Below are 25175 nucleotides of genomic sequence, written 5' to 3' on the forward strand. Positions count from 1 at the left end.
TGTGTATGCGGCACAGAGCGGGAATGAGAATTGCTTGTCCTTTCAGTTTCGCGCCCCTCTAAAAAAGCTAATTCAAGCAGTCAGCGACCAAGTTCCCATCTTCCCTCAAAACCCAATTCCTCCAAATCTTCTACCTTTCATTTATCATTTAATTTTTGAATACGGGGGACTGTTGATTCAGCTTCCATGGATGGATTATCGAGCATTTGCGCTGGTATTGGAACACTGGAAGAAGACGAAAACGGGAATCGCATCGGTTACGAGAAGGGGGAGTATTGCTCAGGTGCTGTTTTTACCATTGTTTTGTTTTCATGGATGCCAAGAAGTATTTTTGTTTGTTCTTTAGAGGATTTAATTTAAATGGCCTTTTATTTTTTTTGGGTTTGGAAGATAACTTGAAGGATTTATTGAGGTTCTTAAGGCGGGATGAACCCGAGAAGCGAGATGTGTTCAAGCAAGTTTGCAAATGGAATATTGTGGGGAAAGATTTGATCCCGATTATTGAGTATTGCCAGGACGATCCAAATTTGATGCTAAATGCTGGTAATTAACTTACAATTTTGCAACACTGTGGTTTCTTGATTGGATGTGTAAAATGAGTACTTTTACTTATAATCTTATTTGTTTGTTTCAATTTTTTTTTTTTTTTTGCAGTGAAAATCTTGGTGTTTTTAACTATGCCTGTTGAGCCTACTTCCACTGATATACCACAGCAGATAGAGTATCTATGGGGACTGAAGTCAGCTATTACCTATAGCGATATAGTTCCAGTGGTGGTTTCTCTGCTGGAAAGTCCCTTGGAAAACTTGGAGAAGTAAGTGGTGTTTCCCAATGTTACTTGTTTTTCTTCTTCATATTTGGGTATGGGAACTGATTTTTTGGAAAATTGCGTAAGATTGATCTATTGACATTCATTTATGATTTTTTTAAGGAATTTGGGTGTGGTACCGTTTGTTGGGTCCGGTGCCAAAACATTACATCACCGAACTCCAAAATTTACTCTCGGGAAAATAACTAAATGTAGGGAGTGATGGATAGTATTTAGATAAAGACACAAAGCTAGAAGTTAAAATAAATTATGCGTTCTAGTTTTCATTTATTTTTTGAGGCCTTCGAGTTTTTCTTCTATTTGAATCCTCAATATTTTGCTTCAATATTGTTTAGAGCTTTATTCTTGAATTACCAAATACCCTTTTATTTTGGGCCTGCTTCAAGAAATAGTTAAGCAAATGTTAGTCTTCTTAGGATTGGGAAGGGCAAAAGTCACTTGTTTCCTGCTGTGGTTTCATTAATAATTCGACTAATAGACTCTTTTATGTTGAAGATACTCTAGCATGTTTGACTTTAATTTCCAAGTTTAATGTCATTGTTGCATTCTCGATTTTACTAGTCTGCATATTAATTTTTTATTTGAAAGAAACATCTGTCTGAGCTGGTAACTGACTCCACCAATAAATAGTGAATCTTTCACAGATGATGACTGGAAATTGGTCCAGCTGGTCCTTACATTATTTCGAAATATTCTAGCTATTCAAGACATATCAACTCAGCAGAAAGCTGTGGGTTCTGCTTCTCAATTCTTATCCCTTCGAGAAAAGTTCCTAGAACTGCTGTTCAAGGAGAATGTCACGGACATAATAATAGCATTGTCGCAGCACACTGGTGGTTCTCATGGCAACCTACGCCAAGACAACTTGCTTTTACTTGAAATTTTCTATTATACATTCAATGGTCAAGAGCCAGAATCAATTGCTAAGATACATTGCAAAGGGTCAAAGGTTTGTTTCTTGTTAATCTAAGTTATGCATATATTATTTTCAAAACAAGCCATAATGAAATTAATTTGGACTGTAGTCTCTATATTGGAATCATCTAAAGAATGTATGGAACATTACTGAAAAGATCTAAATTATATTAAAAATTGGTTCTATGTTGGTGACATTTTTTTCTCGTTGCTCGTACATTAGTTATATTTTGATAATTTTTCCTTTTTTTAAGTTGAATGCGTCTGGCTTAAAACCTTCTTCACCTCTACGTCGAATTTCCCATTAATAAGGATTTTCAGAAAGGCTGATCCCTAATTGTTTTGAAAGTTTAACTACTTGCCTTACTATTCAAATGCAAATGAAGTTGCATTTTTTGTGGCTAATGCCAAAACAATGCCAAAACATGCTATGATGTAACCATCATGATGAAACTTAAAGCAGCTCTCTCAACCACTGCTAATCTACTTCTATGTTCTATTATTTCTCATTTTCTTGCATTGTTTCTATCCGGATAACCATTTAAGAAGAAATTGCCACATGGGTTGTGTTTCTTTATTTCAATTTTCAACAACTGACTTCTTCTCTGGTACTAATGACAAAAAATTAGTTAGTGGGGGCTAAAATATATTTCATATAACCTAACAAAAGGGCATGAGCATAGTTTATATCATAAAGTGCTTATTCCTTCAAGATAAAATTGGACTTCTCGGATGTGTGACAAAATTGAGGAAAATATTTTATGGGGGCAAAGATGACATTGATTTTCAAGCTCATAAAGGCATTTCCATTGAACAAGAAAGCCAAGTAAGGGTTAGCTGGAGCACTGGGTTATATGTTGATCTTGTCGGGCTTTCAATCATGGATAAGCTGTCATCATTTTTATTACTTGCTTATTTTTCTGTAATTTTTTGCTTGTTCCAGGCTTTCTATTTATTGCACTCCCCTCCCTCCATACATGCAAATTCACATGTGAGGACAAGTGTGTGCTTGTGTTTTTTATTTGCTCACCATAGGACACTAATGGAAATATAAATCTTGGTGGTAAAATTTTCATTAGGTGGAAGAAGGTGATGAAAATTCAATGACCAGCCTCCATTCAATAATGAAAGAGGAACAAGAGAGAAGAAAGTTGGCTAGATTACGTAATCTGAGTTGCTATTCGCAGTTTACTGGAACATATACCCGGGTCACTCTGGTATGAGCTTTATTCGTATCTTTGATTTTCAAATTAGTTTTTTACGGTTAAGAGATCAATGCTTTTGCATACTTGAAAACAGGATGGTTCTAAAGCGCCTTTCAAAGGAAATCCTTGTTCTGTTTCCAGTGATGTTCTGCGAAAAGCCCAAAAAAGTCACCGAGGTCCGTCAAGAAGAACAATCTGGGACCATGGACAACTACCATCTACAAGACATCAAATCCTGGAATTTCTTTATGAATTTATAAACCAATTTCTATCAGGGGGATACAATGGTAGTAATTTTTCAACTGCTCCAATTATTTTTGCTCTACCAAATTATCGTTCTTTCTCATACTTTTTGTCTGGTACATAATCTCATTGTGCATTTCATGTTAATCAGTATTGATGCAGTCGATTCTAGAAGATATTGAGAAAGAACATCAGGAAATCCAGAGCACTGATGTTGTAGTTTTCTTTCACGTTGCTCAATTTGTCACCTCGTTCCAATATTACAAGTCCTTAACTTCAAAGGTATGAAGGCCAAGTCCTAACAAATATAATTTTGACTAAGAACTTTGTTGTAGTTAGAAAGCAATATACAGCTCTTTTTTTTTTGTACCAATCAAAGATGCTTAGAAATTTGTTTCGGTACTGAGTCACAACATTCATCTCTCTTCCCCTCTCTCCCTCTACAACATTGAAAGATATTTGAATCTTGAGGTTATGTTTGCCGCCTTGGTATTATGCAGCTAAGTTTTGCACCGCATTCTTGTCAGGTTGTACTTCCATTGTTTAATTCAATTGCAAATTATGTTTGTTGCACCCATTAAGTGTGATTTTAAGATGTAAGGAATAAGGATCGAAAAGAAGTTCTTCGAAGTGCACTCATACTCATTGTGTGGTGTCCCATCGACCTGGTTACTATTTGGAGATTTCAGTGTTAAGGTTAATTCATTATAGGGGACTAGTGGCAGGATTCACTTTTACTTATTGCATTCAAAAATCATCAGATATGCGAAAGTTTGGCAAAACCTTTTTAGAACCTGGAATTGTGTTCTTGGCCTTGTCTAGCGAATGTGTAGCTCTAGCATTTTCCGTGAATGTGGCTGGGGATGGGTTGGAAGAATGAGTTACTCATGCAGTGAATAAGGTGATGCAACCATTGCTGATAATAACAATGACAATTGCATTATATGTTGCTTCTGTTGATCTGTTCTATGTTGTCTTGGTCAAACTCATATATTATTTGTTTGACACGCTAAAATTGTGTACAATTGCTAAGATTAATGCGTTCTGGTTGGATATTTGAATTTAAAATAAGGATAGTCTTTAGTTTATCATATAACTTTCTATTCATTCCGAATTATTCGTTTATCTCAAACCACATGGTTTCAGAGAGCGCGGGTGTGGCCAATGGCTAAGTACGGTATGACCTATACCATTGCCAGTTCATCAACGCCGGTGAGCAGTGAACATGACCCAAATCATGGGCGATGCTTCTATATCTCCATCACGTGCCACAAACTTACAGGCCGAAATTTTTTGCCTTGGTCACAATCTATCCTCATGTACATTTGTGGACGTGGCAAGGAAGATCACCTCTTGGGCTTAGCGACACAACCTGACTCGGGCGATGTAACGTTCAAAACTTGAAGGCAGAAAACAACCTAGCCATGTCTTGGTTGATTAATTCAATGACGTCTGAAATTGGCTAAAATTTTCTCCACTACTCGAGTGCAAAAGACATTTGGGATGCGGTCAGAGACACATATTCGTGCAAAGATTACACGGCCGAGCTCTTTGCCATTGAATCAACTGTGCACAATCTCCACTAGGACGAAAGCTCGGTTGCGAACTACTTCTCTTCCCTGACTCGACAATGGCAGATAATTGATCTCATCGAATAATTTCATTGGACATGCACCAAGAACGAGAAACTCCGTAACTCAATTGTGGAAAGTAAGCGTGTATTCAAATTCTTGATGGGCTTAAATCGAGATCTCGATGATGTCTGTGGTCGGGTCTTGAGCACAAAGCCATTACCAAGCTTCCGCCGCTGCTTTCTCGATGGTAAGACGGGAAGAAAGCTGTCGCACGGTGATGCTGGGTTTTACATGGCACATTTCTGCAGCCTCTGATGATTCTGCCCTCACTTTACAACGCCAAGCCCCATCATTCGCACTTGACCCTATGCATTCTGCTACACGGGATGGATATTGGTCTACATCCACGAAAGGATGATCTGTTCCAGGACGACTTTGGTGTGGCACAACATCAATTCTTGTTGGAAAATTTATGGCAAGCCCGCGGATTGGAAGCCTGCGCGAGAACGTTGGGTTAATGCTATTGTCTCAGTTGCTGATCCTTCTTCTGCTGAGTCAATGCCATTCACCAGCACCCAATTGGATGTCCTCCAAAAGCTATTCCGCCAGCAGGCCCAGGTGCCAGCAACCAGTGACATTGGATGAGGAAGTACTGCTGTCCAAGGTGATAATTCCCTTGCATTTCTCTCCCACCATGTTCTTTCACAATCGTGGATCGTTGATGCAGGGGATTCGGATAATATGACTAGTCAGTTGGATTTTTTTACATCATACGGCTCTTTTTCTGTCCTTCAATCGGTTCGGGTAGCAGATGGTTCTTGCACAAAGGTGCTCAGGTCGAGCTCCATATGTTTATCATCTGCTTTGCACTTGAATAATGTCATGTTTGTCCTTGCTCTTTATTGCAATCTGTTATCGGTTAGCATGTTGTATCGAGATCTGACTTGCCCCCATTATTTTTTCATCTACCGCTTGTTTTTTTCAAGAACTAGCTTCGGGGAGGAGTGATGATTATTGTGCGGGCCTGCACTTTCTCGAAATGAAACTTGTCTCGAAGCCTTCAACTCCTAGTGTTCTCGTTTCTACTTTTCAATCCAATAAGAATAGTGAACTTTTGTTGTGACACTTTCGACTAGGACATCCGAACTTTATGTACCTTCAAAAAGTGTTTCCACATTTATTTGTTAATAAAAGTTCATTTTTACCTCATTGTGATATGTCAGCTATTCAAACATGTGCGTCACACTTTCAAACAACAATCATATACTCAATCCAAACCGTTTAGTAATTTGGGACACTTCGCGTGTCAAAAATATAACCGGAGCGGTTTCTATTATTTGTAGATGATCATACGCATCTCTCGTGGGTGTTTCTCAAGAAGGAGAAGAGTGAAACTTCCTCGATATTTAAATCATTTCATGCCATGATCCAAACACAATTCTCAACCAATATTCAGATCTTCCGCTCTGACAGAGCTCGAGATTTCTTTAACTCCGTCTTAGGTGATTTCCTGATAAGTAAAAAGATTGTTCATCAAAGTTCTTGCGTTGACACACCTCAACAAAATGGTGCCGAACGAAAAAATGGTCATCTCCTTGAGGTTGCTCGGTCCCCATTGTTCTCTCGTCATGTCCCTCATCATTACTTGGGTGACGCCATCCTCACTGCCACTTACCTTATCAATAGGATGCCTTCACGTGTCCTTACCTTCAAAACACCTATTCAACATTTCTCGAGTCTTACCCCAATTCCCACATACTACATCACATTCCCATGCGCATTTTTGGTTGCACGACTTTCGTACATGTTCATTCGCAACATCGGGGCAAGCTCGATCCTCTTTCTCTGAGGTGTATATTTCTTGGGTATTCCCCTAATCAAAAAGGATATCAGTGCTATTCCCCTTTCACCAGAAAATTTTATTCATCCATGGATGTCAATTTTCATGAAGACGCTTCTTTACAACTTCCTCGATTCAGGGGGAGAGTATTAGGAACGAACCTCTAGATTTGGAATTCATCGCCATTCCGAACGAACTCTCAAATGACCTAATTCCTTTAATCGTACCAGATAAACCCCATACTAATCTTAAAAATCTTATCCCACCGTTTGAACATGTCTACTCTCGGAGAAGACCACTAATTCATCTTGGGAATTCTTAGGAAGACCCATTATCAGCCAACCAAGAGTATTTCCTTGATGCCAGATTCTTTTAATCACACTCAAGGTACGTCGAGCTCTGACCCACAAAACACAGATGAAAATGATGATCTATCTATTGCATTGAGAAAAAGGTCAGAACATGCACCCAACATCCGATAAGTAACTTTGTCACATTTGATCGTTTTTCCACCGCATTTCGTACCCTTTGTTGTGAATTTAGATCAAGTATTAATATCATCAAACATCAATGAAGCTCTCCAAAATCCACATTGGNGGAAGCCTGCGCGAGAACGTTGGGTTAATGCTATTGTCTCAGTTGCTGATCCTTCTTCTGCTGAGTCAATGCCATTCACCAGCACCCAATTGGATGTCCTCCAAAAGCTATTCCGCCAGCAGGCCCAGGTGCCAGCAACCAGTGACATTGGATGAGGAAGTACTGCTGTCCAAGGTGATAATTCCCTTGCATTTCTCTCCCACCATGTTCTTTCACAATCGTGGATCGTTGATGCAGGGGATTCGGATAATATGACTAGTCAGTTGGATTTTTTTACATCATACGGCTCTTTTTCTGTCCTTCAATCGGTTCGGGTAGCAGATGGTTCTTGCACAAAGGTGCTCAGGTCGAGCTCCATATGTTTATCATCTGCTTTGCACTTGAATAATGTCATGTTTGTCCTTGCTCTTTATTGCAATCTGTTATCGGTTAGCATGTTGTATCGAGATCTGACTTGCCCCCATTATTTTTTCATCTACCGCTTGTTTTTTTCAAGAACTAGCTTCGGGGAGGAGTGATGATTATTGTGCGGGCCTGCACTTTCTCGAAATGAAACTTGTCTCGAAGCCTTCAACTCCTAGTGTTCTCGTTTCTACTTTTCAATCCAATAAGAATAGTGAACTTTTGTTGTGACACTTTCGACTAGGACATCCGAACTTTATGTACCTTCAAAAAGTGTTTCCACATTTATTTGTTAATAAAAGTTCATTTTTACCTCATTGTGATATGTCAGCTATTCAAACATGTGCGTCACACTTTCAAACAACAATCATATACTCAATCCAAACCGTTTAGTAATTTGGGACACTTCGCGTGTCAAAAATATAACCGGAGCGGTTTCTATTATTTGTAGATGATCATACGCATCTCTCGTGGGTGTTTCTCAAGAAGGAGAAGAGTGAAACTTCCTCGATATTTAAATCATTTCATGCCATGATCCAAACACAATTCTCAACCAATATTCAGATCTTCCGCTCTGACAGAGCTCGAGATTTCTTTAACTCCGTCTTAGGTGATTTCCTGATAAGTAAAAAGATTGTTCATCAAAGTTCTTGCGTTGACACACCTCAACAAAATGGTGCCGAACGAAAAAATGGTCATCTCCTTGAGGTTGCTCGGTCCCCATTGTTCTCTCGTCATGTCCCTCATCATTACTTGGGTGACGCCATCCTCACTGCCACTTACCTTATCAATAGGATGCCTTCACGTGTCCTTACCTTCAAAACACCTATTCAACATTTCTCGAGTCTTACCCCAATTCCCACATACTACATCACATTCCCATGCGCATTTTTGGTTGCACGATTTTCGTACATGTTCATTCGCAACATCGGGGCAAGCTCGATCCTCTTTCTCTGAGGTGTATATTTCTTGGGTATTCCCCTAATCAAAAAGGATATCAGTGCTATTCCCCTTTCACCAGAAAATTTTATTCATCCATGGATGTCAATTTTCATGAAGACGCTTCTTTACAACTTCCTCGATTCAGGGGGAGAGTATTAGGAACGAACCTCTAGATTTGGAATTCATCGCCATTCCGAACGAACTCTCAAATGACCTAATTCCTTTAATCGTACCAGATAAACCCCATACTAATCTTAAAAATCTTATCCCACCGTTTGAACATGTCTACTCTCGGAGAAGACCACTAATTCATCTTGGGAATTCTTAGGAAGACCCATTATCAGCCAACCAAGAGTATTTCCTTGATGCCAGATTCTTTTAATCACACTCAAGGTACGTCGAGCTCTGACCCACAAAACACAGATGAAAATGATGATCTATCTATTGCATTGAGAAAAAGGTCAGAACATGCACCCAACATCCGATAAGTAACTTTGTCACATTTGATCGTTTTTCCACCGCATTTCGTACCCTTTGTTGTGAATTTAGATCAAGTATTAATATCATCAAACATCAATGAAGCTCTCCAAAATCCACATTGGAGAACAACTGTCGTTGATGAAAGTTGGGCCCTTGAAAAGAACAATACTTGGCAGATCACATAACTTTCCTCTGGAAAACGTATAGTTGGTTGCAAATGGCTCTTTATAGTTAAGCACAAAGCTGATGAACTCATCGAGCTGTTTAAAGCAAGCTTGGTAGCAAAAAAATATACCCAGACATATGAGATTGATTATCAAGAAACCTTCGCGCCAGTAGCTATGCTGAACACAGTCCGTGTACTCCTATCCATTGCCACAAATTTAGGATGGCCTGTATACCAGCTTGATGTTAAGAATGCTTTCTTAAATGGGGACCTGGACAAAGAAATCTACTTGAATATACCTCTGGGATTTGAGTCAGAAGACACTGTAAACAAGGTATGTAGGTTGAAGAAATCTCTCAATGGCCTTAAACAATCTCTTAAGGCTTGGTTTCACAGGTTAACCAAAGTACTGAAAGACAATGGGTATTTTTAGTGCCAATCAGACCACACTGTGTTTGTTAAACACTCCAACACAGATAAAATCTATGTTATCATTGTCTATGTTGATGATATTGTGATAATTGGAAATCATGAAGAGGAAATCACTCAGATTAAACGACTGTTTTCAAAGGAATTCGAGATGAAAGATCTCGAACCCCTTAAAATATTCTTGGGAATGGAAGTGGCCAGATCAAAGCACGGAAATGTTATTTCCCAAGGAAAATGTCTTGGATCTCTTAAAGGGAACAATGATGTTGGGGTGCAAGCCTGTTGATACACCAATGGACCCAAATGTAAGAATTGGTCAGAAGAGTGACAGTCCTCCTGTCGATAAAAGAAGATATCAATGATTAGTAGGCGAGTTGATATATATCTCTCATACAAGACCGGATATTGGATTTGTTGTAAGCTTCGTAAGTCAATTCATGATAAATCCAACAGAGGAACACATGTAGGCTGTTCTTCGGATATTGAAGTACCTAAAGGGGTCCTGGCAAGGGATTGTGTTTCCGCAGAACCACCCCAAGAGATATACATGTATACATCGATGCATGCTGGGCAGGATCCTCTACTGATAGACGATTACATCTGGGTATTGCTCATTTGCTTGAGGTAACCTAGTAACACGGCGTAGCAAGAAGCAAACAGTGGTGGCAAGAAGCAGTGTAGAAGCAGAATTTCGGTCATTGGCCAATGGGATTTGCGAAAGAATATGGCTCCAAAGATTGTTGAAATTGGAAGGACATCAGACAATCGAACTATAGTGTGACAACCTAGCAACTATAAGCATTGCCAAGATTCCAGTTCATCATGATCGTACTAAGCATATTGAGATCGATCGTCATTTCATTAGTGAAAAAATTGAGATGGAAATCTTGAAAGTTAACTACGTCCATAGCAAGTCACAAGTTGCAGATGTCCTAACAAAGACTCTATTTCGACCCACATTTGAAGACTTGATGTTCAAGTTGGGCATGATTGACATATATCACCGAATTTGAGAGGGAGTGTTGGGTATTTGAATTTATAATAATGATAGGAGTCTTTAGTTTATTAGATAACTTTCTATCTATTGTTTAAAGTTTAAGGTTAGATTAGAATAAATTTCTAATCAATTGATTTGTCATGTATAAATAAGCAGAGTACTCTTTTATTATGAATAAGATTTAAATTCATTCCGAAATATTCGTTTTCTCTCAAACCACAGTTCTCATTTTACTTAATCAGTTTGGTTTGATATATCATGTGTTACATAGTGTTATCATATGTTATCTCTTGTTTTAGGCTTCTAGTCTTAGTGCCACAGCTGATATCTCGGGCTCTCTACTTTGACAGTCTAGTAATGTTGCTGACAAGGAAGTACAAGTGACTACCCATGATGATATCACTTTGTTCGACGGTTGTGTATGCGGACCAGTTTCTAAAACACTGAATGAGTCAATGTTCTTAATGGTGATCTCGAAGTGGCGCTATGCATTTGAAGGCTTGAAACAAACAAATGACTATAAGCTTCTTTCTGCGGCTGGATCATTGGTGAAAACTATGGTATGTATATGCATCCCTCTAACTAAAATTGAAACTATTTAAGACATTTGCTGCGATATTTTTTTCATATGATCTCAGCAATGTGTTTCCTGCTTTATGTTACCTTTTTTTACTGATAGAAAAGCTCTCATCCAGATACGTATGCTAGATTTGGTGCTCAAAGATTCCACAAAAGATTCCGATGAACCCCGAACTGCTCGCGCCCTTCTATACAAGTTGTTCTATGATCAAACAGAGGAAGGGATGACTCATTTTCTTTTGAACCTGATTAAATCATTTGATACTCGTAAACAGTCAAAAAGGTTTTTGTTCTTACCTCATGTCATTGAATTTTTGTTTGACAATAAAGGAAGCAGTGGTCGATCTCTACCTCATGACTTCCTATTCAAACTATAGGACTTCTTACAATCAGCTTTTTTCCTCATTATCTCTTGCAGCATGCTTTCAAATACACTCATACGTGTGGATGCCTATTCTACATGCTCTAGTTATAATTCCCACAGTAAAAAAATAAGGCTCGAGTGCTATAATTATAATTTTTAGTGATAAAAATTATCTACTGCCTTAAAATGAATGGTAGTGCTTGTAGCATCATTGCTCTATGTACATTTTTGGCACTTCTAGTTTGTAGTATGGGATAACTGCATGAAGTATATTATTGCTAATTCAATTAACGGGACTGTGATAATCTACTTGTCTATAGATATAGCTTGCAAAATAATGCAAATGATTTTCTGAGGATGAAACGGCTTTCGAGTAAAGTTGATCCTTTGACATGACATTTAACACTTTCAGACGAAATTTTCTTGAAATAATTGTTTGTGCGGAACTATGTTCTTTAATTGGTAATTTATGTTTCGCACTAACGAAGTGATCACTTCTCCTATCATGGCAACTTATTCTCTTAAAGCTCTTTACATATTTTAGTGGCATGAACTTAGTAGTCAAAACATTGTTTATGACATTCATCTCCCATGCTAAACAAATACTGTTTGGCTTTAATAATGTATAATAATAGCATTTTAGCATTTTGACAGTCTTCAAATAGATCAAGTAATCATTAAACCTATCACACTTAATCAATTGGGTTTTGATCCATCTTATTTCCTTTTATCTGTAACATGTGTTCTTATTCTTGATAATTGATTTTATCTTCCAAAATATCCAGCTCTAAAATAAAATGCGAAAATCATCCCCGGCTTCTTTCTGAGTGCCTTAGAATGGCTTAAGCAACTAAAGTCACTGTTGAAAACTACAGCAAAATGCATGCAAAAATAGAAGTTAGGAGACAGTTTATAAAATTTCAAGTAATGTCTTTTTTCCTATCTTCAAGTTAAACTAAACTCACGTGTTTTATAATTCTTAGTCCTGCTATTTTAATGTTTCTAGGGATCTATCCAACTTGGTGGAAACCATGCATGTAATTATACGACTCATGGAGAACCTTCAAGCTCGTGGGTCTATTAGGGTACATCTGTTTTACAAGCTGTTTTAATCTATAGCTGTTACTTTGCACATTTGTTGATGGAGTTCCCAGTGTTTTGTTCATCAAGCTTAGTTAAAGTTCCTAAGAAATTAGCTGGATTTCATTTTTTAAAAGAGATTTTCAAAAAGGTTTCTAGTAGAGTTGGTTGCAAGAATCTCTCCTATTACAGGTTGAATTTTAGTATGTTTGGGCGGTTTAAAACCTACCTTCTGATTTTATCGGTTGCCCTTTTTAGTGCTTATAAACACTCTCCATCTTGTTTCAAACCACAACTATCTTTCAATTATACTTGGTTGGATAAGAAACAGGCTAGGAGTTTCTCCTGCGTGATAGAAAAAAAGAAGTGGAGTCCGGATTGATAGACCATAATTCAAAGTGCAAAAGTTCACCAGAACAAGATAAGAGTTTCTTCAAAATTGTAGATGACGTGTGGCCTTCTTAAGTCAAGCAAACATTTTTCTAGAAAATTACATTTCATTCTGTTCGAGTTTTCATTAAAAAGGTTCCAGGATATTAAAATACAGAAATTTGAGTTACATTTTGGCTTTTGTATGTTTTTCAATTTAACATATTTCTAGGAAGTTATTATTTAAGAGATGCAATGAGAACTTTCATGCTGAAAAAAATAAATAGAATAGGATAAGATTGATGAGTTCCATGTTGCCTATTCATAAAATAGCGGTTTCTTTTCCAGATTTCATCTTATAACATACTTTTCTTGAAAAAATTAAATAGAATAGGATAAGATGGATGAGTTCCATGTATAACGACTTCCTTTCCAAATTTCATCTTATAATATACTTTTCTTGGAAAATTGCTTAATAAAATAAAATCAGTAACTTCGAAACATTCATACTTATCATTATCTCTAGAAAGTGGACTGATTCTGGTTAGTTCATATGCACAGGCTTTTAGAATGTGTTTCTATAGGACACTTCTGTGGGTACTGAGATGTCTAGGTTTGTTCACCAAATCTAAGTAGCCGCTTATTCCTAATTTTAAATTGTTGCATCATTAAATATGGAATGCTGATCCTTATCTCATTGCAGTGATTTCAGTTACACTTATAATAGGCTTTCTGTTAATATTTTTAAGACATAAATTGCAGTATTAGTTTAGTCTCAATTAGCTCGCCAATACATGCAACCAGAGATAATGTATCAAGTTAAATTATAGAAATTTTTAGGTGATATAAATACAACTCAAGTTTTCTCGATGATGAATACCTCACGTGTGGTCCAAGCTTATCACGTCACAGTTTTCCTAATGCTAAAAGTTCTGGTACATCTAAGAAGAATTGCTTATGATAGTTGCCTAAATTGCTATGAATTTGTATTTGAAGTCAAATTATCCGTGGTGACAGAAAAGAACTTAGCATTTTTAGTAACAGAAAGGAAGAACAATGAAATTATGGACATTTTTAATATTTCATTTTTCTGTTTCAAAGAATTCTTAAATACTATTTATCTATGCATTATTCAATTATTGGAACTGTTATTTTTATGAAGGTCTCTAAAAAGGCAAGAAAGAAGAAGACAATGACCAAGAAGGAAACTGTTTGTGAACCAAGTATTGATCATGCTGCCGCCCAGAACAAGGTTGGTACCTCTACCTGTGAACCATCTGACAGTGTCAACTTGTTGGAAAAGGAAACTGTAACCACTCCGGACTTCGTCAAAAGGCCAGATGAAAGTGTCAGAGATTCTGATAAGGTTAATGAGCCTGCATCGAAGCCTACTAAGTTGGGAAGCACCCAATTAGAGACAGAAGACACAGTTGTAGGTGATAATAATGATGATCTTTATCTTGGAACTGATGATTCTTCAGATGATGAACAGCTAGTATTAACCGATGAAGTTGACTTTAAAGTATCTTCTTTGGTTTCTGCTCTTGCTAACCACGCCATAGTTTGGAAGTTGTGTTGGTTGCTGAAATTTTATCGGAGCAATCCCATTAGCACAAATCATTTTGTTTTAAGCATATTTCAGAGAATATGTTATGACTTGGAGCTTTCCCCAATGCTATACCAGGTAAACACTGCTACGACCAATTTTAGCTGCCGTAATTTTGGAAAATATAGTATTGATACAGATAAATATCTGGAATTAATGTTGTGTTAAATAAATGGACAGTTATCACTCCTAACAATATTTTACGAAATCCTGGAAGAGCAAAAGTTAAAGCCATGCAAAGAATATGAGAACATTGTTACCTTTCTCACAAGCTTCATTAGGAGAATGCTATGGAAAATAAAGAATTATCCCCTTCTTTTAGTAGAAGTTCTTTTTTGGAAGACACGGAAGGAATGCCACTACATCAGTTGTGGATCTATGCTAAAAGAGCTCAAGAGTATGAAAAATAATAATGTGGAAGGCGGAAGTGGCACCATGGATGGTGGAAATTACTTTGTTGAAGGCCAAAAATGGGTTCGCAGGAACATAGCCGATGCCCTGGGTGATGACGATTTTGAAGAGATGCGTCATGAATTCCAAGAGTAAGATTTTAAACACTAAATGGTAGTTTACATTTTTAGCGTAAAAGCGAACCAATCAAGACATGCTTTAGCATTTTACTTTTCAAATAAGAACTTATTTATTGGAAGCACAAGGTGCACTAAGGTCTAAGGCTCATAGTGTTGTAGAACCTAAGCACAATGCCCAAGGATGGTTTGTAATTTATTAAAGTGGAACAACATAAAGGATAGTTCCCTTGTATATATAAGCAAAAAGAATTACTTTTATCTTGCATTTTATCTTAATTTACAACCTCTACATCTAAGTTGTGCTTAAAAGGTGCTTTGAGCCTATAAAGAGCTCTGAGACTCGGTCTTTCTTATTGAGGCAGAGATTTGAGCCTAGTTGCACGTGTTGTGGGCTTTTAAAAATTACGAATTAGAATGAATAAACTACCCAAGCATGGTCATTTGGGGCTGATATAATTTATTATTGGAACGTTTAATTTCTCAAATCTCAACATTGATTTCCTTTTTCATTTAAAATGCATAGCTATGATGATTGGGATGAGTTAATGGCATTAGAAGGTTGAAGGCTTTTCATTAGGCATTGAATATCATGAATAACTTGCAGCGAAAATTATCCTTCCAAACCCAAGTTTCAGTTGATCAGGCAAAGTTCTGGGGAATTAAAGAACAGCATCAGGGCTGATATAATTTATTATTGGAACATTTAATTTCTCAAATCTCAACATTGATTTCCTTTTTCATTTAAAATGCATTGCTATGATGATTGGGATGAGTTAATGGCGTTAGAAGGTTGAAGGCTTTTCATTAGGCATTGAATATCGTGAATAACTTGCAGGGAAAATTATCCTTCTAAACCCAAATTTCAGTTGATCAGGCAAAGTTCTGGGGAATTAAAGAACAGCAACAACTCAATTCTAAAGAAAGGGATTCGTGCAGGCGCATTTTCTGATAGGTATGGTCTCCTTCAATATTATTGATCTGCTCTATATATAAACACGCTTGACTTAATCCTTTGTTCTCCGTCTTAGGGAGGAGCATTTTGGTGAAGAAAAGCTTGGCGGAAAGCCAAATGGAGGCTACCCTGTTCTTGATGATGAACTCCAAGGCAAATTCTGTGATCTCTATGAGAGGTTAGTCTCCTTACTCATTTTCTATGTCTAGAATCATTCTTGTAAAACCTTGTGGAATCAGTAAAAAGCCCACAAAATTTGACATGGTTTTAGTGGTTCACATTAGAGCACCCAAGTGCTCTAGTATAACCCCTACTTATGATGCTAATCAGGAATATGATTCTGTTATGGGCCCAAATAAACTGAGTATTGTCTGTTATTGCTTGCTTATGCTGTGGCAAGAGAATTGATTATCTTCTCTCCTGTAACAAAGATGATTTCCTTGGCTAGTATTACTGTTTAGATGTTTCTTATCGAATCAATTTACTTTCAATTATTATGTTCGCTAAAATTGCTGGATTCCTTGGTTCAATTTCTTGTTGATTTTACTTGCTTCTGAGTTGTGGGAAAAACAATAACATATTCTCTTTATTTTATGCTGTAGCTATTATTTTACCAACTTCGTGTGCTTTTCACATTGTGATTGATGGTTTAAAAGTACAAATTGAAACTGTTTTACTTACTATCTGGCTGTGCTAGGTTTAAAGATAACTCAGATTGCTGTCAGCTCATTGCCGGAGAGCTGGACCCAACTGGAAATATTTCAGCAATGCGAATTTCCAAGATGCTTAAACAGCTTGGATTTAAAGTTCCAGCTAAGAAAAAGATGCAAAATTCTGGTGCCCTTAATAAACTTAAGCATGGCAGTAGTGGAGATCTTCCGAGGAATGCCATGCAGCCAAATTTATCTATCGACAAAAGTTCTTCATTGAGAAAACCTATGTATGTGTATGTTTCAAGCATTTAAACTCTCTATCTCTCATATATATGTATATATTATGTGCCTGTGTGGCTGTCTGTTGGTATATATTATGGATGTCTGCTGTAATGCCGTTAATGGAATTTTGAAGGCCTCAATTTCTATAGGTTGATAGATTATCGCTTTTCTTTTTCAGCCACTCCAGAAAAAGAGTGCAAGCATTTAGCATGGATCAGGAGCAGAAAATTAAAGAGTTATTTGAACAGTAAGTGCATTTTTAAATGGATGCCTTAATTTCATTAGTGTGTTTTGCAATTATATGATTTTAATCTGAAGGAGAATGTTTTCTGGAAGGTTTAAAGATCACAGGAGGTGCAGTTACATGATTGCTAATGAACTAGATGGCATGGGCAACATTTCTGCAGCTCAGGTCTCTCGCAAACTAAAGCAACTTGGCCTTGTTCTGCACAAACTGAAGAGGAGCGATATTAACTTTCATTTGAGGGATGAGGGTTCTAATGACATGTCTTCAAAAAGCGCAGGAGAGTCTGATGATGAAACATTGTTATCTCTGCGAAACAGGTAAATTTATAAAATAAGTGTTAATGTAAAATTTTTTGTTCTCATCCTCTCCAAAACCCTTTCAGTGAGAGGATTATCCGTGTACCTGGCCTTTTGGCATTACAAGCCAACTTTGAAGCAAAATAAGTTCATTTCCTAGTTAAATTATGTGCCAGAAGGCATAAACTCATTTTTCAGTGAAAAAAGCGATATAAGTATCAGAGACCCAATTATTGGTCACATGCTTCATTTATCATTTATATTTTTCCCAAATGAAAGTGGATTATTAAATTAAGTAGATGCTGATCAAAATAATGGGACCTCTTTTTGTCTTTCAAGGAGCAAACACGGGCCTAATGGAAACCATAATAAAAGAAAAAAACAGAAGATTGCACGAAAATCATCTGAAGGCTCGATGGATGATGATGAATCGCTCAGCTCTATTTTCATGTATGTCTCTGTCCTTTCCTCCCTTTCACTATAGATTTTGATGTTACTCCATTTAAGTAGCTTTTTATCGAACAAAACACGTACCGGGTGCTCAACAAAAATAAAAAAAATTCCATTTTAGCTTAGCATTCCCCATCAAAAGTCAATGGAACATCTATTTAGGCATTCAATAGCATAACTTTTTCTTACAGCATGACCTGGACAAATAGATGCGAACTATTAATGTCGATTGAAGATCATAAAGAACTCATTCTTGAAATTAGTACCGCATTATTCCTTGGTGTTTTGCAGTATAAATAATTTTATATAAGTTTCTGGCTTACAGATATACTTCTAAAACGGTCTTATATTTCTAATAATAAAATATAAATTGTGACACAAGTATTCTTCCTTAGGAGTTGCCCGTCTTGCGCAGATGAAGTCTTATGATAAGCTGTTACTGTGTCATTTGTGGTGTCAGATCATGTATTTTTTTCCACAGTTCTATGTTGAAAGCGTGAAAACCTATTTTTGGTTTTTCAGAATTTTGAATATTTCATGCATCATCTTCGCAAATTTTCAATCTTTTTTCCATTGCCTACTCATTGCTTTGGGATGCGTTGATGTCGAATAAAATTACAACTCATGGATGAATGTTAGAAAACCTCGTTGTAAGAAAAATGCATCTTCTTTTATATGTTATCAAATACTTTGGCGTTGTTGCAGAAAAAGGAAGAAAAAGAAGAAAGTATATCAAGAGAGTGAAGAAGAGGAGCTTATGGCCGACACAACGAAGAAGAATGCTGATGGAAATGACATCCAATTCAGGGATATTCAGGTTTCAGAAAGGTACTTCATTGCTGTTTCTTCGACTTTTCATTTGGTTGAATGCTGATTGCTGCAAGTAGCTTTACAGTTTTCAATGTCTTGGGTGATTTTGGAGAAATTAAGTTAATTGTTGCCGTTTTCATTATTTATAACTCCTAACCGCTACACAAGTTTGGTATTTTAATTTGTTCTACTTACTGAATTTTAGAACAATGATGAGTTGTATTGATTTAATCCCAGTAGGTAACTAAAAATCAGGATACATTTTGCTTGGAATTGTGATCACTTTTATTATGGTGTTCTTTAATTGCTGCTAATTAAGTAAGAATTATTTGAAAACTTTGTTCTTGATCGGCGATATTTTTCCCAACTAACGTTGTTTTCTAGGGATGAGGTGGATGCCACAAATATTAACACAGCAAATATGAACTATTCAAGTGATTCAGAGTCCGAAACAATGAGGTTGGGTAGTCTAAATGCATCAGAGATCAAGACTTTCGAAAATCCTGACACTTCACAGGATCCACTCTTCGATGATGGGCTTGTTGATGAGTTCGTGGATTTTGATGAGAACACAGATTCCATTGGCATGCCAAAATACAATGTAGTAAGAAGACGGGCACGGATGGTAATTGATTCTGAGGATGATGATTAAGGTTGTTCTCGTTATCCCAATTTGTAATTTAAGGAAAAAAAACTGCAACAAAATACTTCTGGAATACGTCCTTTTCTCTCCTGGGACAGGTCTCATTTAATATTTGATTAATGTGGTATAAAATATAACTTGAGTTTGATTTCATATCGCCAAGATTTTACCTCTCATGAGTAGTCTAATTTTTCCTGTATACATATCAACGTGCATATGAGGTTATGATCTAAGAGCGAACCCAGTGAAGTCTTTTTTCGAACAAAAGTTTTTCATGTCTTACCTGTAATTTGTTTTTAAAATACATGTTCTGCTCGTTCAAATCCACTTTGAAACCTCATTCATCAGAATCTCTGGGTCCGTTCATCACTTGTCAAGTATTTTTTATTGGTGTTCATGATACTATTTTTATGCGAGCAATAAAACTGTAGCCTTTTTCTCGCACAACTCGACACACAGGTTTCTGCGGATTTGGTATGAACACAATCATGTTTCCTATGTATGCTATGCACCTTGTCGCTCCGTTCAGTCAGCCTACCTCAGCTTCATTTATCAGAAACTGGCTTGTCTTAACCTAGAATGAGTCGATGTAGTGTATCGGTTTCACTTAGAAAACCAGGATTAACTGTGTGCACAACGCCTCTGGTTTAGTTGGAAAATACTACACTATTTGCAGTTATCCTCAGTGTTTGTCTTTTATTAATCTTGAAACTTTCTTTCAGATGACAATATATCAATAATTTCTGATAAAAGAAAAAAGCAGTCTGTTTTTGAAAGGGAACATGAAGGGGGACCAACTGGTTTCAAGTCAATTCCAGATTCTGTTTTTTGCTGCCTAATAGTTACTTTGATGTCTACCTTTTTATCCGACAAACAAGGGGACCTCTGTCTGGTATTTTTGTTTGTCTAGGTTGTTTGCAAGTGTTATAATAGAGGCTGGATTTTAAAGTAAAAGACAAGCCTTTAAGCATCTATAACTTTGAGGAATTTGAAATCACCACCACCCGGGTTGTGGTGGATATTAAAGCTTGAAATTTCCATTACCAAGAATATTTCTTGATATTTCCTTATTGAGGGTTCTTGATATGTCTGCTGAACTTGATTCAACCACGTCAAAATTTAGCGGTTTGAGTCGGTTTGGAAGAACAAAATCTTCGATAAGTATGAGATGATATGAGATGATGCTTGATCTTCAGTCGTCAAATATATTTGCCTCAATCTTTGTTGTACATGTTCATAATCATTAGATATGTATAATTTTATTGTTGAAAAGAAAGAAGGAAAGAGAGTGGAGAATATATTTTCTATATAATTTTTGCAAAATTATTTATTCTAAAAAACATATATTTTGTTTATCCTAATTGTTTACACTCTTTGACGTTGAAGTTGTGCTTGGATGAATAAATTTCAAATTCCTTGATTTTCTTAGACGGACAAATTGAAGTAAACTTCGAATTAAGGTATGTAATTTCAACAATAATTATGATGATCAAATACAAGAATGTCATTTGAAATTCATCTTTCAAATATAATTCCACATCAAATCTCTCGTGCCAAATAAATATATCAATCAAAGCTTTAGACTAGTCTTATTTCATTTGTTAGCATAAAATGACTAACCTCTGGTCCTAAAATAAATTTCAATGTGGTGAATACAATTATACTTGTAACAATTACCATTGTACTTTCCATCAATTTATGAAGCAAGAAGCTAGTGATACATGTTGGTAAGCACACCTTATATTTATGATCTCACTCAAAATAATAGTCCCGAGTTGATCCTTAATCCTCTTGTACTGAAGGGCCAAAGAAAGAAGAGAAAAGAATGTAAAAACAAGAAGCTCCATTCTTTTCTTGTCAATTATTAATTATACTTTGTCTGAAGTTTGAGCACCACAAATTTTATTGTCAGCACATATAATAAGAAAAACACAATATGTCTGATTAAAATATATCATATGCTTACTCGATATATATATATATATATATATGAATTGTGGTAGGGCCAAAAAAAAAAACACTCCTTTACAACCTAGCATGTACAATATACTACCTTAAAACTCTGAACAACACTTGGTCTTGTTCTCCCATTTATCTTCACAACAAGAACCTTCAATGGACGCCACCCTTCAATCCCCTTCCATCGAAAGCTTCTCATATAGTTGGCTAGCTAACTTAAACGCTACATCGTTCGACCCCGATTTGTATCTAGCATCGAACGATGCTTCCTACTATCATGATGAATCTCCCTTTATAGAAATGGATCCAAGATTGCCACCTTCCAAAAGATTCATCAGAGTTTCATCAGACTTTGGATTCGACTTCCCCGTGTCCGAATCTCCGTTATCCCTAGTCCATGCTGATGAAGTCATATCTAACGGCATTTTAGTGCCTATTCTTGTTAAGGACTCGAAAAGGGATCGACTTGGCACCGAAGATGGTCACGTTACAACAACGTCCGGACCCTTATCGGCTCAAAACACGCTGCACTCGTCGAGTAGGGTTGTTTGCGTATCGTTGAGGAGGTGTCGAAGATTGTCGAAACGCTGGTTTCACAAGTATTTGAAGTTCTTGTTTAGGCCTTTCTTTTGTAAAAGGAGATGGGTTAGCAAGTTCGGAAACATGAACAAGAAATGGCCGGGATTTTCGGCCGCAACATCTCCTAGGAGTAGCAGTGTAACGTATTCTGCAGATGATAATTGGCGCAGATCTTGTGACTCTGAGAGCTCCATTTATGAAGCAGTTCTCCATTGTAAAAGAACTCGTGGTAATTAATGAAAGTCAGATTTTATATAGTTTTGTCCTAAAAATCTCTCATAGATTAACTAAATTCTTGGATCAATGTACTATATGATATATTTTTTTGAAAATTTTGTGCTAATGTTTTTTCTTTTCTTTTTTTTTTTGGCAGATTTGGTTCTTTCAAGAGAATAAACTAGCCCATGATTGGATCCTGAAGCAGTCATTCATTTTTCTTGTTTGTTCATGAAATTATGGGGAGAAAGAATGTGTTTATTTTTTGGGTGTGGAAATTGTCAGCCATAGAAATCTGTAGCCTGAACTTATTCGAACTCCGATTTGAATTTTATGAAGATTGAAATGTTTCTTCTTGTGAAGTAATTATTTATATCCGATTATCATGAAACATAATTTTTTATTACTATAAAATTCGATTATATGATCTTTCTATGCATGTAGGTTCTTTAGTAACAAAGTTAGTTATTTTGGGGGAGATTATATTTCGAGATGATAATTAGTTATGGATTTTATGATTCAAGATTTCGAGCCTAATAAAATTACCATAATTAATATAGTGTTGAATAATGATTATTCATTACATATAGTTTATGAGTAGATATCTTATGAGACGGTCTCACAAATTTTTATCTGTGAGACGGGTCAACTCTACCGATATTCACAATAAAAAATAATACTCTTAGCATAAAAAGTAATATTTTTTCATGAATTACCTAAATAAGTGATCTGTCTCACAAAATACGACCCGTGAGATCGTCTCACATAAATTTTTACCTAAATTTATTATCAATATATCATCACAAACAAAATATTTAATTACTTCCACATATTTCCGTCTCACATAAATTTTTACCTTAATTTATTATCAATATATCATCACAAACAAAATATTTAATTACTTCCACATATTTCATGGAAATATTATTTCATTAAAAATAAGGCCAAAATCTAGTTTATCCAAGAAAATATCTCTATACATTGTTTATCCAAATATATGGTTTCAAAATTATTCTCAATTTAGACTTATTAAGATATAAAGGGTAATTCTTAAAAATAATCAAATATATTTCAGATTTATTTTTATTTGTTGAGGATAAACAATATTTAAATCTATGATATATCTATATAAATATACACACACATATATATAATTTTCTTATTGCCGTCAATACTGAATATTATTTCCCATTGAATAATAATATCACGCTTCATAAATTTAAATAAATAATGGGTACATAAATAAATAAATAAATAATAANTCCACCCATTGGATACACAATTTTTCTATATTTCATACATCCAATGGGTGAGTGACACATCATCGGTGCTCACATAGGTGTGCAACATATAAAACTATATATATATATCAACTGGACATCAATGGGTCAACACCTGTGTGTGTGTGTATATATATATATATATATATTTGATATGCTGCACACTTACCGTGCACACCTATGTGAGCACCGATGAGGTGTCGTCCACCAATTGGATACACAATTTTTCTATATTTCATCACATCCAATGGGTGAGTGACACATCATCGGTGCTCACATAGATGTGCAACATATAAAACTATATATATATATCAACTGGACATCAATGGGTCAACACCTGTATATTTCTCCATCATTATAGCCATTACAAATGCTACGCAAGAAATTAAAGCCTGTTGCCACAAAGCTGCAGGCATTCCTTCTAATTTCTTTAAAGCTATTTAAATCTTGCGCATGCTGTAAATATATTACACTTTTATAATTTTCTTTTTCCCATTTTCCAATATAATATATTTTGACTAGTCAACCAATCACCATGTTATTATAATTTTAATAATAAGATGTAAATAAATTTGGAATATTAGTTATTAGCCAATTTTATCCATTTATTCCCAAATTTGTAAAAATTATCATTTTTTTTTAAAAAAATTTTATTTTATGTTGGCCCTACTATAGGACATGCTGAAAATTCTTATCCCTATGGTTTCATCAAATTAGTTTGCTTTAAATTTTTTTTTATTATTTCATGATGATGATGATGATTACATAGTTTATTGGTTCTTGAAAGTTTGATAACCATCGATTTGATATTAGGATGATGTCCTAAAACCATTGTCGAATTATCCATCGATAAATATCTCTTATATGAATGTCAAGTGAAACTTTTGATAGTAGCTGATACCTATATCCTTTTATAAAAGTCAGTCATTTTATACCTCGACAACTGTATTTCTTTCTCTAGCATGAGACCGTCTCACAAGTCAATTTTGTAAGATAAATCTTCTATCTAATATGATATATGAAAAAGTATTACTTTTAATCTCAAAAATATTAATTTTCATTATCGATATGTACCGAGTTTCACAGATCTCACAAGAAACCTAATATTCGATCTACTAATCAAGATGGATAGATACTGTAGGACCTAACACGCTTGCCGCTTTACCAAAAGCTATAACATGTGGTAATTGTACAATTCAAATCTTTTAAACAGTACAACAACTCAAGCATCGTGATTCGATCACTCTCTCAACAGATATAATTATTGTAGCCAACAATTTTTCAATCAATAAAAATGTATGGAAATGTTAAACATTAGTGGCCCATATTGTCTTTGGGTCACCAGAATTGGGCCGAAAGTTTGCATGATACTTACTGGATCGAAAATATATAATGGCTACCCATTAATTATTGGGGCTTTTAGGAAAAAATTTCTAATCATACATTAAACTTAAATTTCAGTCTTTATATCAATAAAATTTATTTTACACTCTCTGATACCCAAAAAATTTATTTTCACTCCCTAATTGACATATTTACCCATTTTTTCTATTATTTGAATTTTGCATTTGTTTTTATATTCAAATTATTTTTTATTTGTTAATTTATATTAATAATAACATTTTAATAAAATTATAATTTTTATTGAATTAGTTAATTTT

At 35.7% G+C, this 25175-nt stretch overlaps 2 protein-coding genes across 5 annotated transcripts; both read left to right on the top strand.

Annotated features, from left to right (window-relative positions):
- On the top strand, window positions 1–19652 carry LOC140986525 (uncharacterized). Of its 4 annotated transcripts, none has more exons than XM_073454809.1 (20): window positions 1–283; window positions 391–543; window positions 655–814; window positions 1460–1778; window positions 2824–2961; window positions 3044–3236; window positions 3344–3474; window positions 10970–11179; window positions 11315–11481; window positions 12569–12647; window positions 14174–14695; window positions 14798–15159; window positions 16022–16099; window positions 16176–16277; window positions 16797–17039; window positions 17213–17281; window positions 17371–17598; window positions 17917–18027; window positions 18733–18855; window positions 19222–19652. In XM_073454809.1, exons 1-20 carry the CDS (start codon window positions 187–189, stop codon window positions 19487–19489), a joined length of 3753 nt encoding a protein of 1250 aa, XP_073310910.1. In that variant the 5' UTR covers window positions 1–186; the 3' UTR covers window positions 19490–19652. The 4 variants fall into 4 exon arrangements, with proteins under 4 accessions (XP_073310910.1, XP_073310909.1, XP_073310911.1 ...); XM_073454808.1 differs by having other exon boundaries at window positions 15983–16099; window positions 19222–19651; XM_073454810.1 differs by lacking the exon at window positions 17917–18027 and having other exon boundaries at window positions 15983–16099.
- A 1848-nt stretch (window positions 19653–21500) lies between these two features.
- Window positions 21501–22590, top strand: LOC140986604 (probable membrane-associated kinase regulator 6). The gene is made up of 2 exons (XM_073454909.1): window positions 21501–22247; window positions 22392–22590. The coding sequence occupies exons 1-2, from the start codon at window positions 21596–21598 to the stop codon at window positions 22412–22414; spliced, it is 675 nt and encodes a 224-aa protein (XP_073311010.1). The 5' UTR covers window positions 21501–21595; the 3' UTR covers window positions 22415–22590.
- Window positions 22591–25175: the final 2585 nt, after the last annotated feature.

Source organism: Primulina huaijiensis, chromosome 10 (assembly GCF_012295235.1).
Source record: "Primulina huaijiensis isolate GDHJ02 chromosome 10, ASM1229523v2, whole genome shotgun sequence".
Classification (NCBI taxonomy): Eukaryota; Viridiplantae; Streptophyta; class Magnoliopsida; order Lamiales; family Gesneriaceae; genus Primulina; species Primulina huaijiensis.

Coding starts and splice junctions, on each gene's coding strand:
- LOC140986525 (XM_073454808.1), top strand. CDS start 187: ATGGATGGATTATCGAGCATTTGCGCTGGTATTGGAACACTGGAAGAA. Junction 544..654: donor AAATTTGATGCTAAATGCTG/GTAATTAACTTA, acceptor TTTTTTTTGCAG/TGAAAATCTTGGTGTTTTTA. Junction 11,482..12,568: donor ACTCGTAAACAGTCAAAAAG/GTTTTTGTTCTT, acceptor TAATGTTTCTAG/GGATCTATCCAACTTGGTGG.
- LOC140986604 (XM_073454909.1), top strand. CDS start 21,596: ATGGACGCCACCCTTCAATCCCCTTCCATCGAAAGCTTCTCATATAGT. Junction 22,248..22,391: donor CCATTGTAAAAGAACTCGTG/GTAATTAATGAA, acceptor TTTTTTTGGCAG/ATTTGGTTCTTTCAAGAGAA.